General features: G+C 44.6%; 2 protein-coding genes across 3 annotated transcripts in view; both read right to left on the reverse strand.

Moving 5' to 3' along the window:
• Positions 1–628: 628 nt before the first annotated feature.
• On the reverse strand, positions 629–4,641 carry srsf5b (serine and arginine rich splicing factor 5b). Its single transcript, XM_079572189.1, has 8 exons — positions 4,500–4,641; positions 4,138–4,270; positions 3,633–3,703; positions 3,430–3,558; positions 3,231–3,303; positions 2,111–2,184; positions 1,905–2,015; positions 629–1,361 (listed from the first exon to the last, which is right to left on the reverse strand). Exons 2-8 carry the CDS (start codon positions 4,261–4,263, stop codon positions 956–958), a joined length of 990 nt encoding a protein of 329 aa, XP_079428315.1. The 5' UTR covers positions 4,264–4,270; positions 4,500–4,641; the 3' UTR covers positions 629–955.
• Positions 4,642–6,853: 2,212 nt separating this feature from the next.
• Positions 6,854–15,832, reverse strand: part of susd6 (sushi domain containing 6) — a 32,335-nt gene continuing 23,356 nt past the window's right edge. The window contains exons 3-7 of one of the 2 annotated variants that reach the window (XM_079572801.1): positions 10,979–11,173; positions 9,102–9,296; positions 8,859–8,997; positions 7,921–8,348; positions 6,854–7,852 (exon numbers count right to left, since the gene is read on the reverse strand). In XM_079572801.1, coding sequence (XP_079428927.1) covers positions 7,827–7,852; positions 7,921–8,348; positions 8,859–8,997; positions 9,102–9,296; positions 10,979–11,173 — 983 coding nt within the window. In that variant the 3' untranslated portion in view covers positions 6,854–7,826. Of the gene's footprint in view, positions 7,853–7,920; positions 8,349–8,858; positions 8,998–9,101; positions 9,297–10,948; positions 11,174–15,832 lie in introns of both variants that reach the window. The other variant, XM_079572800.1, reaches the window with a different exon arrangement.

The raw sequence follows: 15,832 nt of genomic DNA on the forward strand, positions 1-15,832 counted from the left end.
CCTTAGCAAATGAAGTTGAAATAAAACTGCATAATTGAATTGAAAAATACTGAGAAACATTCTCAATCTAGAATGAAAATGGCAGTTTATGGAAAAAGTTGGTCTTTTCGATGGAGAAAAGGGCATGCGCTTGTTTGAAATGACATTAAACAGGATTAAAAATTAAATGGATGGCCTTTCATGCCGAGCAAGCTCATAGATTTGTAATAAAAAACATGCCCTTTTTCAAAACGACCAAAGATGAATGGCAGTCCTTTTTGCCGGTCCCATGTCTGGATAAATCAAGTGGATGAAGTGAAGAACTTTAAAATTTATGCAAGATAAATAATAAATATTGAAAAGTACTGCAACCTAGATAACAACCTAAGGAGAGACACTGCAGGCAAAACAGAGTTCATTGTCATGTTCTGGGTAAGTTTGCCTTTTAACAAACAAGTGGCTTCATTTCGTTTACCTTCCTCCAGATTTGTGACAACATTTTCACAAAATTCCCCACTTGCAACAAAAAAGTGGAAGTACCTAGTTTATTCAAACCAAATCAATATCCTCAATCTTTGTATTGCCCCTCTAAATAATTTCCTGTCTAGCTTGAATTTTCCCTCAACAGTGGTTCTTGTATTGAGCTCTAAACACCATGCAGATTAGTGTGTATGAAATTACTAACCTATATAACACGTGCTTATGCCTGCATTTATGTCTAATCTACAGGAAGTTTCAAAATGATATTTAATTTTTTATGTATTGTACTTGCAGTGTCTCGCCACAACAGATTTTGAGCATCTGGGGCAGGGGACAAAAACTTTAGTCTGGTTTCAATAAAAATGTCATCCATCAGTGTTTGTTTGAACTAAAACATGCAAAATCCAGACAGGAAACCCAACAAAGCTGAAACCCTCAGCTTTTGTTGACGTGGACTTTGCCGCTCCAACGACTCCACATGAGGCTTCAGACGCCTTTAGCGCTGACTGTCCGTGGACAGAGATCTAGACCTAGACCTAGACCTGGAGCGGGATCTGGACCTGGACCGTGATCGGGAGCGGGACCTGCTGGAGGCTTTCTGGGCCGGGGGTGGGGGGGACGGAGGGGGGCTGGACTTGGAGGTCTTGGCCTGCCGTTTGTTGATGGACGATGAGGAGGATGACTTAGATTTAGTGGGCGGGGGTGAGTGGGAGGAGCCTCGTTGGGCAGGGGACAGACTGCGTGATCGAGAACGTGAACGGGCCTTGGGGGCGGGGCTTCGGGGTGAGCGAGATCGGGAGCGGTGCGGCGTGCGGGAGCGGTGAGGCGAGCGAGACCCCGACCTGCCCCGCGAGCGAGAGCGGGAGCGTGACGAGCTGTCGGACCGCGAGCGGCTTCTGGACCTGCAAATACAAATTCAAGACGACGTCACAAACATAGTCTAGAGTGGATGGGACTGTCGTGTTCAGACAGACTGTGTCAGTGTTATATAATACGTACAGACGGCAGCGGGTCGTACTAAGGGGCGTGGCCTAACAAAATATGTTGTGAACTATGAGCGTATTTAGCACATTACGTCGTGAACGTTTCCCCACAGCAGATTGTCCACAACAAGCGAAATACTCAAGCTTACGTTATTCACTGTTACATGGACAAATTTGTGACATTTAAACTTTCCATGTCTTAGTATCGTCACTTGGTACAAAATATATCCATATTTCAGTATTTGTTAAAGTAGTTGTGGAGTAATAGATGAAAGAGATGTTTGTTTCCTCATTGGAAGTCACCATTTATGCCGTCTGTATCAGCCCACATAAATGTTGTACATGTTGCTCCCATTTCCATTCACAGCCAATCCATATGTAAACAGGACCCGGTGTAACACATAACCAGTAAACTGATCCGTTAGCACCACATTAACCATTGAACGCTTTGTGACAACTCACCTCTTTACTTTGTTTGCTTCAATGAGCTTGATTTTCCTGCCATTGATTTCCTTTCCAGACAGCTTTTCAAGGGCATTTTTCAGATCGCTGTAAGAGGCAAACTCCACCACCCTGCAGCCACAAGAACAAGACGTTAGAGTGGACCTTTATCCAAAATGGAGCTCATTTGGATTTATGAGTACAATAAAATGAAAGCATCTTCTCACCCTTCGTTAAGCTTTGGCCGGTGTGCGTCCGCAAAAGTCACCTCTCCGGCTTGTCGCATGTAATCTTTCAAGTCCTACACACACACAACTCAGTGAGCTTTCAAAATAATGACATTCAACTCGCATTTTTTTTTTTTTTACCAGAAAAAGGGTTGGAATCTGTGACTACAAATTTACTACAAGTCCAAAAACCTCAAAGTTAATAGATTAGGCCATAAAATTTAAAAAAAGAAAAAGATGAAATCAGAATGCTTTTTGGTAGATTAACATGTATTCTTTGAGATTTTCAGACTCTAGCATTGGATCTACACAGATGTAATTTATGCTTTGGAATAGCAGTGTAAGTGGGGCCACTTGGGCAACAAAGTTTTGGTACAAAAAGAAGAGCGCCCCGGATCTTCGGAGAGGGCTCGTCCGTTACCTGGGCACCCTGCCTCGGCAAAGAGAGTGAACAGGGTGGAAGAGAGGAGACTACTACCTTGAAAGCCACGCGGCAGGCTAACCTCGGCAGAATACGGCAGATTATTCCCTCTCGCTCGCTCGCTCTCTCTCTGATGTGGGGGGAAGGGGGGTGAAGGGGGGGTCGGATATGGAACCCCCGAATTAACGAACCCTCGAACCAACACGAGCACCACCAGCATCATCATCGAGCCTCTCTCTGCCTTCTGCCAACTCTCTGCTTTTCCTCTCTCATCACCGCGCCCCCTTTGCTTTGGTTCAGGGGGGGGGCGTTGCAAACTGAGCAGCGGCCGCCAACTAGTAGCAGTAGTAGTAGTAGTAGGACACACTGGCTGACAGCAACGGGCTCAACCCAGACAGAAGGACCCAGAAGGGGTTAACTCCACCATAAGCGACAACAGTCAGGCTGGCAAATAAAGGGGTGAAGAATTGGTTAAAATTTAATACAAAAAAGACAAATTGGAATAAAAGTATCTTTGCTTCTATATCGCTTTGACTTGTCACTTAACTGATTCAAGTGAAGATGTCTTACAAGTAAAGCTCAACATAGTTTGTAAGGGTAATAGTGATTGGTAAATTAGCTGAAGCTTACAGCATTGGTGCATTTGTGTGTGTAAGACAAAAGTTGAGTTCTGCGTGAAAAGCGAGTGGCGACACTGACCTGCCAGCTCACGCGGGACGACAAGTTCTCCACAATTAGCCGGTTCTCCGTGCGCATCGGGGGAGGATTACGACTGCGAGAGAGAATGGACGACATTCAGAACACACACACAACTGTAATGAATCCAGTCAGCCCTTTCTGATGAGACAAACTGAGAGCTACTACCAGTGCAGGGACATGAACCTTCTCGAGCGCTCACCTTCTACTGCTCTGGGACCCGCGGCCATAGCGGTCAGAGAAGCGGCCGCCGCCTCCTCCTCCTCCTCCTCCATTGCTGCCTCTGCCACGGCCGCCACGGAGACGCACACGGGCGTGCTCAATGGTCACCCTGAAAAGGAAACAATGGGGATTTTTGGCAAGCTGTTGATTTTTCTTTTTACACAAGCACAAAATTGCACTTACCTTTCATTACAGAGTTCTTTGCCATCAAGCTCATACACAGCATCTTCAGCATCTCTGGGATCATCAAACTCCTGAAAAAAAAAAAAAAAAAATACAGATACATGCTTTCATCAAACTTTCAAAGCCACAACTCTCACACATGAAATGGTGTCAATATTCAATTAGTTTGACTAAAGTGATTATTATTAAATGAAATTTATTGAATTGAACTATTGAACTGAATTTCTACCCATATTTAAAACTACAATGTGTTTATTGTTTACTGGAACTGCATTCTATTATTCTGTTTAACTTGAAGCAGAATCAGAGATTATGGCTTTGGAAAGCTCCTGATTTCAATGCATGTTAATTAAAGTAAAACCTAATGGTATTGGACTGACTTTAAAAATCATAGCCCTGAAATAATTTAGTATCAGATTGAAATCCCATATGAACATGCATGCAGCAGCTCACAGCAGCAGTCTTGGGAGTTGCTAAATGGTGAATCTGTAGTTTGTAACCATACCACAAAGCCGAAGCCTCTTTTCAGGTCGATGTCTCGGATGCGGCCGTACCCTTTGAAGAACCTCTCCACGTCCTTCTCTCGGGCCGACGGGCTCAGTCGGCCGATGAAAATGCGACATCCACTCATATTGGGTCTGCAAAGGTTAAAAACAAAACAGCATGGTTCATTTAGTGCGCACGTAAAAAGGTATTTAACAAACAATTCGCAGAAAATCGGCGCAAGCCAAACGTGCTGCGGCCTAGTCGTAGTAGTAACGTCGGCCGGGGCATAGCTTACAGCAACGTTACTCGCACAAACGCCAAAACATTTTAGCCAAAGACACACACAGATGCATAAACAACAACAAATGAAGACTGACTAACCTTAAAAGAGTGGAACAGTACTTTGAATTTGTGCTGCCTTGGTTTGCTGCGACTGTCGATAGCGGGAGTAGGGAAGTGAATGCAACAAAATGGAGCCGCTTAGTATCAAGGAGGAGGCGGGGCGTTACGGAAAGAGCCGAGTTTCGCCGAGAGGCTTTCCGAAGATGACGTAAGACACGAGAGTCTTTTTTGGGGGGGGGGGGAATTGCAATGTATTTTTTCAGCCGCCAGATGTCGCGCAAACACTGTAAATTGCACAGTCAAGGAGGATTTCAGACATAGAATCAAAAGTATGTACCGGTAGGTACTTTTTGGGTGTAAATGATTCATGAATCATCACAACATTATTTATGGTATGGTATGGTATGGTTTTTATTTAGACAGGGACAGTGCACAATTTAACATTGACCAAGAGGAAAGATGCATTGTACCAGGTTATAGCAAAGATGCTAATTTCCACCTGTGGTCCCTTATGTCCCATGACCATCAAGTACTCTAACGGTTTTACTGATAACAGTTGTAAAGGAATATTTCTAGATAGCGGAAAGAGCCACACACTTAGGGTTGCCAGGTCCTATGGCTAAAACCAGTTTGAAAAGTAACATAAAGGCCTCTCTCCTACTCCCACAACCTCCACATCTGTGCCCAATAAAGCTCTAACAAAGGCTACAGGGCAGGTCGATGGACCTCTTTGACTGTATTCTGGTCGTAGGTTCATTTGAGGATTGGTATGGCCACATATAGTGCTTGTGTCTTGAAATGGGGTTTAACACAATCCAAGTTTGTAGCTGTAAGAACGCGTATTATGCTTACAGTCATTTCTTTTAAGATTATATAATTTAAATGGGATTTAGCACCAGACAGGCCTTCACTGAAGGACCTTTTGATTTCAGTAGTTTTCTCAGGTACAAAAACACTGGCAATGAAATAAGCTAGTCTAATAATCAGGATACACGTTTTTGGTTTTGACTGCGTTACCAAAACCCCCCAGCAGCTTATGACGGGTTAGCCTACGTCAGGGGTTCCCCAAGTCACCCCAAGATGATTTAAATATATAATAAGAGAAATGTTATTAAGACACTCATAAATAACAATGATTCTTTATTTCGATTGCATCATTCTATTAGTGGGTTGTTTGCCATTGTGGCTGGTTTGGAGGTCGCAGGACAAATCTCAGAACCAATGCTATAAATAAAGGCTAGTACAACAGTAATTTCAGAGATTATTGTTCATATCACTTGAGGCAAAGGACCCCTTACATTGAATTTCCTTAATGGCCTATTATCTTGTACCGCTACTTACTCCCTGAAAATATCATCACACATTATAGCTAAATGTAATATATTAAGATGTTCCTATAATAGAAACTTCCCTTTCACATGCATCTGTTACTATTTTCAAATACATCAATAGTGTAACAAAGGAGTCGTTTTTCACATCCAAAAGAAAGCTTTAATTAGAAAGTTATATACACACTGTAAAATTAAATTAAACTTTGTACAAATATTAAATTACTATCTTCACACCCACTGCCATGTACAGAGGAGAATACCAGGTGAAAGCACTGAAACCAAGAACCAAAAACCCTGTTGTTTTCTTATAAGCCAGTTCTCACGGAAGCAACACCGTACAACAGTGTTTCGAACGCACCTTTACTTTCTCCTTTTTGTTCTTTAACTTTTAAAATGCCTTGCAGCGAAAGAGGAGCAAAGGAACTGGTAAATCATCATCATAATCATTGCCCAAGTTACTGGGAGAGAAAGGTTCAGAGAGCTATGAGGGCTGGACATCCTTTCAGTCCGCAAAAAGCAAAAAAAACAAAAAAAAACACGCAAGACTGTTTTATGCATAGAATATAAAAGAATAAAGTAAGGCCTTTGGGAAAACAGCAACCGATGCGGAGGCTTCCGAGTATACACAAAATCAATGTACAAGTCTAAGGCAACAATCTCAATTTTTACATCAAATATAGCTTGTTGACAAAGAAGAAAAGACTTTTTTTTTTCATGCCAGCTAAACACGTAAAGCTGGAACTTAAAATCAAAAGAACTATGATTCTCTCTTCTCGGGGGTGTTCGGGGAGAGGGGCGTCTTTAACCGCAACCAGCTGCAGTTTTAATGCACTAATGTTTTCAAACTGTGGATGAACAGAGTCCGGCAAGAGCTTTGCCAGACTAGGCTAATGCGCAGCGGAGTGAGTAATACACGCGTGGTGTAGTTGGATTCATCGCCTGTCCAGACCGGGATGTTGTTCAGTGTCTTGTTTAAAGCCACACTGCGGAACATTCCGGGTTGTCTTGGAGACGAGCTGGTGATGTCCCGCTCTTAGCAAAGTTATGAGTTTATGTTGAGGAGGAGCCGGGCCCGCTCACAGTGAAGACACATGTTTTGTATTGTTTGCATTTATTCTGTTAATGGAGTGAAATGTTACGCAGTATGGCTTTAGCTCTTGGTGGATTGTGTTTTTCCTACAGTGTAAATACAAAGGACGCTGAGAGCCTGGATTTGAAAGGAACAGAATGATGTTTGTAGCAAGGCATACTGGACCTCTCCTGCCGTACAAAAGATAAACACTCTTCACATACACTCAAAAATGTCAGACGCACAAACGAGCAATAAATACAGACAGAAAAGAGAAAAACAAAGGTCATTTTAGTTTGAAAGAAAGGTGCTGCATGTCCAATGGGGACGACAGAGGAGCCCGCCATGACTTAACCAATAGCTCTGCGGTGGTAACAGAATCAAAAACAAATGTCTTCAGATGAGTCACACCACACCCAGTGTTCAGCTTCAGTCCCAGTGATCCTCACACAGAGGCTGGTACAGGCAGAGACAGAGGAGCGAGAGAGACAGAAGAGGCTTCATGCGTCGCTCAGACTGGGCCACCGCGTTTCTGACAGAAAAATAATAACCCAAAAGAAAACATGCAGCATTCACAAAGAGCCATCACTCAAAAGGTTTTCAAGTACAGCGGGAAGACGGTTTGGATGTGAACGCCACACAGGAGGGGGCGGACAGCGCTCTCTGTACTCTCCATGCTATGGCCTGCTCCCTTAAAGCCTTTATGGTACAATGGAGAAGAACAATCTTTTACACTGTACATAGAGCTATAGGTTGACTCTGGTCCAGTGGCGCTGCACCTGTGTGTGGGGCAGCGAGGAGGAGAAGGAGGTGCAGGTGTGTACAGGCTGTTGGCTCTGAATGCTGAATGAAGCGCAGTGGCAGGAGGCTGCAGGGGGATGGGCCTGTGCCAGTCTTTAGTCTTTAGTCTGTAGCTGCTGAAGGATCAGTCCTGTCAGCGCTGGTGCTGCCGATGCTCACAGCAGCTCATGCTTCCTTCAGCAAAGGAATATCTGCAACACAACCCTCACATCAGTACAAGCCAGAACACATCATCAGAGTCACTGTGGAGAGACCTTACCATCAGAGTAGTCATCTGTGGATGTCACAGACAGTAAACTATGCTGGTCGCTGCTCTCTGAGTCTCTGCGCAGTGGGATGGGGGCAGCACAGGCACCCCCGGGGTGCTCTCTGGCCCAGGATGAGGAGGGGGCATGGTGGACCAGCACCGTCTCTGCATGACGGCTGTGCCGGGAGTATGAGGAGGAGGAGGTGGAGGGGAGGCAGTAGTCAAAGTCTGTGTGGAGGGCAGCGCCCCCGGTGGCGCCCTGAGGCAGTCCCTCTGACAGGACGATGGGCACTCGTGTCTCTGGAGCGGTGGAGGGAGGGGCTGGAGAAGCAGTTCCTTCAGAGGAGTTCCCATACACCGCCTCTTCATATGAGGGCAGTGCCACCTGCACCCCCTCCACCATGAGGGAGCCCGCCTGGCCCGACACACCCTGCTCCCTCCTGCACAGACACAGCAGCAGGTTAGACCTACAGTCCTACACCACGTCCACTCTGCCCAGCACCACTGAGCCCCACACGGTTCATCAGCCGCAGCACTGAGTGACTTGTATAACACTGAACTATTCCTCGTGACTGAACCGGTTCCAGCTCATGAGACTGTCAGGTGACTTTCTATAATTACTGGTAACATTATTGCATTTTGTTTTACTGCGACCTACACTGAAACCAAACAGCCGGGGCACAGAGAATAAAGCCATAAAAGTAAAGTAATGACCAGTGGCTCAGCCGACACAGGTGAAACATTCATCAGAGAAGGTGACCTGCTTTTATTGTACTTTCAAGGTGTGGCTCATTCTCCATTTCATTTCTCTTAAGACTGAAATACAATCCAAGCTAGGTGAACGTTAAAAATAGCTGGCCTGCCTATATTACATAACTAACACAGGTTTTTGCCCAAAATTACAACACAGTTCAGGCCAAGCCAGTCTTAGAATTATGATGAAGGTTTACCTGCTGTGGTGAAATGACTTGAGCTTTGGCTGTACAAGGACAAAAAGCACAACTAAAAGCAGGATAAGTGCCACCGAACTGGCCGTGGACGCCACAATGGACAGAGCTGGGATCTCCAAAGGAGAGGCGGGCTCCTTATCTGCAAACACAGCGGAAACACATTTTCATGAGAGCTATACAAACAAGCAAGCAGTTTTCCTATAGCTGATTATAACGATTGACCCTGACTGGATGGTGACGTACCTTGCGTGAGCCGACAGCTGACCTGCATGGGTGCATCCCACTCCCCGTTTTGGCAGGTGAGGAACTTGTAGTCCCCCTTGAGCGCATAGCCCTCGTCGCAGAAGTACTCGATGACAGTTTTGTGGGTGAGCCGGTGACAAGGCGACGGGTGGCAGCGGTAGCCCCCGTTCTCCGGTTCGGTGGGGGGCAGACACACTGCAAAGAAAGAAGAAGATGGAAAGGGCGTCAGTTAAGAGTGGGTTCTGCTGCTGTCGGCTGTAGTTTATGATGACTTGGACAAAGACATACAACAGTGTTTGTTTGTAATGGAAAATAAATGCATTCATGCAACCATTAAGGCACGCAATTTTATAAATAACATCCTCCGGAAAAACATCTCTAATCCTAATGTTTACATAAATCACTGTTAGCACATTAGTGTCTTGGAAAATGCATCGTAGAAGTCCATTATTTGTAAAAGCACTGCAGCCTCAATCTGATTAATGGGCAAAATATGTATAGCGTGCAACTGAATTTACTTTACAGCTTTCTATGAATGAGGGGAAAGCTTAGGGAAACATGGCACGGGTCGTTAGCTTAAAGACTAATTGGTTTCTATGGGACAAGGGCTACGAAGACTGGCGGAGTTATTTTTAAAAGCTGGTTGACGCTTATCCGACTATCTAAATGGAGAGACTTGGCTGAAATTCTACACAGTTCAACTTTTGCAAATACAAAAAAAAAACGAATTCAATTGAATTTAATGCTTTTTAATGTCATGGTTTGGGAACAATTGTTTGACTGACTTTCATTGCTTTTTACTAGTAGCGATACATTATTAAAGGCCCCACATGATGTAAAATCGGCCCGCACCCCGATGTACGCCACACGGATAAAAACACAAAATGAGTAACGGGGCCCTATCTTCCAACTGGCACAACAACAATGTTGGCCCAGATGAGGCTGTCACCTTGCATGCGCACATTTGCAGCCTCTCCTCACTCTCCTCTACGCTCTCATGTTCTTCATTCAGCCTTAAGACTCTCACAGGACAAACTACAAACTTTCAGAGTGCTGGGCTCCGCGCGACAGAAACGTGTCCAAAACAACACACTGACTGTGTCAGGAAGCTAAAGATTTCACACAGCGCCCCCTGTCAGCGCCAAAGGCGGCACGGTAGCGCAGCGGTTAGCGCCTCCGCTTCACAGCTAGAAGGTCCCGGGTTCGACTCCCACCAGGACGGGGCCTTTCTGTGTGGAGTTTGCATGTTCTCCCCGTGTCTGCGTAGGTTTCCTCCGGGTACTCTGGTTTCCCCTACCACTAAAAACATGTGCAATAGGTGATTCTGACCATCAGCCTGTTCTACATCATTGAGATGGGTCCCCGGGGGCGGCACTGCCGTCGACCACTGCTCCTTACGGGTTGCCCCAGCGGCATCGAAGGATGGGTTAAATGCAGAGGACGAATTTCCCTATGGGGACAATAAAGTATACAAAAACAAACAAACAAAGCTAAGTCTACAGCTTGTGCTCGAAACACAAGATATGGTCCAGAGTCCAGGCACATTAAGTTAAACTGATCTTGTCCTGCGCAGATCAGCATGTTTGCCGCTATCTATTGTTTTGTACATTTGCATTATAGAACTTCTACACTGCAGCAGAAGGAGTGGGTTTAGCACCCTCTGCTGGTGCTTTGTATCACTACATTTAAAAGCATCTAAAGCACTAAAGGTACAGCATTTTCAAGAGTTGGACCATTTCAAATATACAGTAGAATAAGTCGTCTACAAAGTTTAAACAGCCTGATTAAAGCATCCTCTTGGACTTTTAAAACAGAAACTAAGAGAAATGTGTGGTTGTCATTCAAACCTCGGTTCATGTTTGCACCCGTCCCCTCACCGTCGTTGCGCTGGCAGCGTGGGGGCGGGTGGGACCAGGTTCCTCGGCTGGTGCAGATGATGCTCACGGGCCCCTCAGGGGTGTAGCCGGGCTCGCAGCTGTATGAGAGCAGGGTGCCCGAAGGGAAGGAGCCGCGGTTGGCCTCTGTTTGGTTCAACAGGTCTCCGTGCTGAACACCGGGCGGCCGTGCACATCCTGCACACACAGGAGAGAAGAGAGACAGAGTTAGACATGGGAGGGAATTCAAGAACGATTGGAAGATAGAGATGAAGCCAAGTCAGGATTTTTGAGCTCAAGTCACCCTCATTGGAGCCTTGGTCCGAGTACTATAAAAAATACGACTTGCTAGAGATACAAATATATTTTCTATTGGCTAGCAAAATAAAAAAATGAGTCGCCAAATAAATCACAATATGTGGATTGGAGGAGAAAACAACTTTGACCTGATTAAAATGTATATTTATAGTCAGTACTTTCCACATTTTAACAGGAAAACCCATTCCATTCCTTGCTTTTCTGTATCATTGAAATGAATCCTAATTGTTTCTACACATTGCTATAGCATTGAATAGATGGACACAAGGGCAGGTGGTGAATTTGGCGCATGTTTATTTGGAGAGAAAAGCTGCTGCTTTAATGATATCACGGGGACTTGTTTGTGTTATCCATCATGCACCTGCACCAGCCACAGGGCCCGGCCACTCTTCACAGCGTATCTCAGTCCAGGCGACAGGTTGAGCACATAATTAAAGCTCCCAGGTATTCTTCACTCAAAACTAGGCTGCACAGAGGGACTCCCACTGTATCAACATGACAGCGAGCCCGGGCCAGTCGACAAAAGAGAAGCCCTCTGCGGAGGATTCAAATGTCACGGGAGCTCCATATAGATGTAATTCCTCTTGATTATGCCGCGCTCATTAAGCTGTCAGCATCTTCAGCGCGCCTCATTTACAGCCAGCTAATGGGTGACGAGCGTCCGGAGGCGGCCCGTGCCGACCTTGACTTAAAATCAGCTTTGATGCCCCTTTGTATTTAGGTCGAAATAAGAATGGGAAAAGCTTATTTTAGCTCTAGCGGTAAACAATAACAGTCTGGGCAGGCGGAGAAATCTGACGTTACACTGGGACACCTGTGTAAACGAAGACGTCCCAGCGGGAGGCCAGTTGAGCTATTTCAGAAGTATGCTATGTTCAAACTTGTTTTTCTTTTTATATTTCAGCTTGTTAGACCTTACCAAATGAAGATAAGGCAATATATTATGCAAATATAGAGCACCTGTACCGTAAATAGTAAATAATAATAATAAATAGTAATAAATAGTAAGTAAACGAGTTGGCTCAGGCAACAGAAATCAAAAAGGGAAAAAAAACTAATGACACAAATACAGGAAAAGGCAAACATACAGTCTGATGGTCAGAAAGTGAACACTTCCCATTTTTTCCACTATTGACCTCTGTCTACAAGTATTGCAGTTTCTCTGTCGTCATTTGTTGCCTCACACTAACTTTTGATGACGCATGACCATAGACTGTAGAATCACAATGTACTAAGTGAGGGAGGAAGTCTATTAGAACATTTTGAGCCTGATGAGTGAGAACTACATTCAATGCTACTCACTCTCAAAATGGTTTTGCAAAATTTGGGTCAACGTCTACAAAACCAGAACATAATGCTATAAGATATTGAATGAAGTGAATCCAACATGCAATATCTAACAGCATTATTGTATCAACTTTCCATTACTTCAGCATGTAGGGAACAACCAAAGTGACAGCCAAATCAAACCGTTCATAATGAAGCCCCAAGCCTCATTAAAAAGCACATTTTCCATATCAGTGAAAACAAACAACACTAAGCCGCTTGAAAGAATGTGTACAGGGCCTCTTCCACCAGTAGCACCTAAGATGCTCTGAGCCCTGAAGAGAAAGCTGGCAGCCTGAGATTAAATCCAAACACAACACAAAGTAAATAGCTATAAAGGATGGTGCACTATATTTGAATGTATTGCGACTAGAGCCGTCGAAATGGTCAAAGAGAAGATGTGGTGTTGTTCGGTCAGAAATAGCCCAGTTAAAAATAGCACATATGTATTTGGGAACAAAGCCAAAGCTCTATTAGCATCACATCTGTCAGCGCGGGAGATCACAGAGAGGCGTGACGCGCTGCAGTTAAACGTCTGACAGTAAACAACGCGGAAGAGAAACTTGTGACTTGTTTTAGAGCGGCTTCAGGGCTGGGGATTAATTCAATGTGCGTACTTGTTGTTCAGAATGCAAATAGCTTTCGTTTCGGTCAACTAGACATGGAACAAACAAAAATAACACACAATGGGAAAGCAGTGAGCAACAGTTTGAGTAAAATTGCAGCTACATGTGTTTGGGACAGTATTCCTCTTATTTTCAAAGGACTTAACAAGTAACAAAGTCGAGCCATGTCATTATGAAAGACATTGCGATGTAATAACGGGGTCTCGCTGTTATAATTGTGACATTATGTGAGTGAATGAATTGCCTACATCTCTTGTCTTGTCCAGTTTTGAATATGTAAGTGATTAGCCAACGGCTGCATGTTTTCTGCCACGTACCGTAGAAATATTTATTTATTTCAACAAGACATGGCCATCTAAACAAAAAGCAGTCGTTAGCCGTGGAGGTTAGCATCATGTTGCTCCTTGCACAGAGCCTTAGAAAACTTTGGGTCTATAAAGCCAGCGTCGCAGAACTTGTTTGGATTACTCACAGCACATTTAGCATGCTGCTGCCAGGTCGGAACGGGTGAGCTGATCCCCGTCTCTCCAGCTGTTTTGTCTTTCACACGTTTCTGCAAACACCCTTTCGAGTTGAAACGCAATTAGCGGGACACCCTGACCGCGGCCCTGGAGAGGAGCTAAACACCCTCTAAATAGGCGCGGATGCTAATGGGGCCGGGGGTGGGTGGGGAGGTGATGAATTGACGGCCCCCGTGTGCAAGGCGGCGGGGGACAAAGGAAGGCCTACAGGGGGCAGTTTGGGACAAAAAGCTCCAGGCCGCAGTCTGCCATTATGGGCTTTTGTGGTCCACTCAGTATCCCGAGAAAAAAAGGAGATTAGTGTTTATAGCATTCACCGTGCTCCTCTTTTTGAACCGATTGTGGCAGTAGAGTGGAGGGACAATAGAACTGGCAAAGATCCGCCCACTGGTTATAAACACAGGCTTTAAGAGGTGGCTGAGTTAGTAAGTCCGTGGGGTTCTTGTGGGGGGTTAATGGTGGGTGATGAAGGGGTTTTGGACCAGCCTACAGTGCATGGTTGGATTTCTGAGTCTGTTGATTTGGAGAAGATCTTAAAAAGACAAACCCTGTGTTTCATGCGAGTTATCCGTACAGGGTGAGCAATACGGCAAAAAGGTCCTACCGCAATTTCCTTTGACTTAGATGGCAATTTCAATTTGATCTCGATTCATGTGCACTCCTTACCACCAACATACCACCTGTCACCTGAAAACTCGGCATGTGGTTAAAAACAGGTCACTGTTAACCACACAAAACACGTGTGTGACCAGTGTGGCTTGTTGCACCTGCTGCCCAAGTTACCAACTATTTATTGTTGACATTACAGTAATGGAGCAGCCTGGCCACTTTACCTCCTCATAGTTTCCAATTAAAGTGAAGAGGCTATAAGTGCCACAATCCTCGCTTTTAAAATGTAATTTATGCAAGAAGCCATTTCATTTGCAGTAATAAGTTTTCACCGTTTAGCAAGACTTCTCCTACATGTTAATGAACTATTGAATATGCAACATGGCTAAGTTAGAATATAATAAAGCCCGGCTGACTAACATTTCACACTTCATTTGTCGATCTTGTGATTTGGAATGTTCTACAGAGTCTTTAAGCATGTTTTTGTATTGTCTTAGGGGGTAAAAAGAAGCACACGGGGATAAAGTAGACAAAAACATGAGTATCGTGACGTGCTCCAGGCAAAAGGCGACGTGTCGAGACAAGTCCATTGATGTGAGAGAGACGGAACAACCAAAGGCAGGAGCAGTCGATAAAGTACATACCATACTGCGGGTAGGGCAGGTACAAACAGAAACCTGGTTTAATGGTTACAGAATACAAACTAGTGTTGCGATGCATGAGAGTGCAGGTATGGGGAAGCAAATCTGAAGCACGTAATGGATTGTGGTGGTAAAAAGGAGTGTGGAGAACATGATCAGCGTTGCCAAAGTGACAGCAGCTTGTTGTTTTGGGCATTGGAAGACCGGGGTGAGTCATAGCTAAACAACTGCTGTCCCAATGTTCGGGATTTGTTCAAAAACAAGAAAACAAGCGGCTTACCTCAATGCAACGGTGAATGTTTTCCTTCAGCCAAGGCATTGATCGACTTTTGCGGACCAAGAATTGAACCTGGAGAGTTCAATGGTCTCCTAGTTCATTCATGATCATCAAATATTCCACAATAATCCAGCATGTTTGCCGGCTCGGTAGCGCCGTCCATAGAGTTAACATGAGTCAAAACGATATTAATAAAACTCAAACTTAAGGTGAAATGTGGGACGGGTAAAATCTTCCGTAATCTTCCGATGTTTTAAATGTTTTTCTCCAAATATATGAGGTGTGATTGACCTCGTCACTCATCAGGTTCAATATTTCTTCACAATCCAGTTTTGTTTCTCATGAAAACACCTTTACAACAATAAAGCTCGAGATAGTGTCGTCAATATTTACGAGCTCTTCTTGAACTCTTTTGACAAGAAGCGTTTTGACTTTGAGGAGGAAGATGCCTCTTAAAAAGATGAATGTCCGATCCGCTTAGCCCGGACAGCTCCTATAATCCCAAACCTGAAGCTCCTAAACCTGATCCGGAGGAGACT

Source organism: Gobius niger (assembly GCF_951799975.1).
Source record: "Gobius niger genome assembly, chromosome: 15".
NCBI lineage: Eukaryota > Metazoa > Chordata > Actinopteri > Gobiiformes > Gobiidae > Gobius > Gobius niger.

Coding starts and splice junctions, on each gene's coding strand:
- srsf5b (XM_079572189.1), bottom strand. CDS start 4,263: ATGAGTGGATGTCGCATTTTCATCGGCCGACTGAGCCCGTCGGCCCGA. Junction 3,559..3,632: donor AAAGAACTCTGTAATGAAAG/GTAAGTGCAATT, acceptor TTTCCTTTTCAG/GGTGACCATTGAGCACGCCC. Junction 3,304..3,429: donor GGGTCCCAGAGCAGTAGAAG/GTGAGCGCTCGA, acceptor TCTCTCTCGCAG/TCGTAATCCTCCCCCGATGC.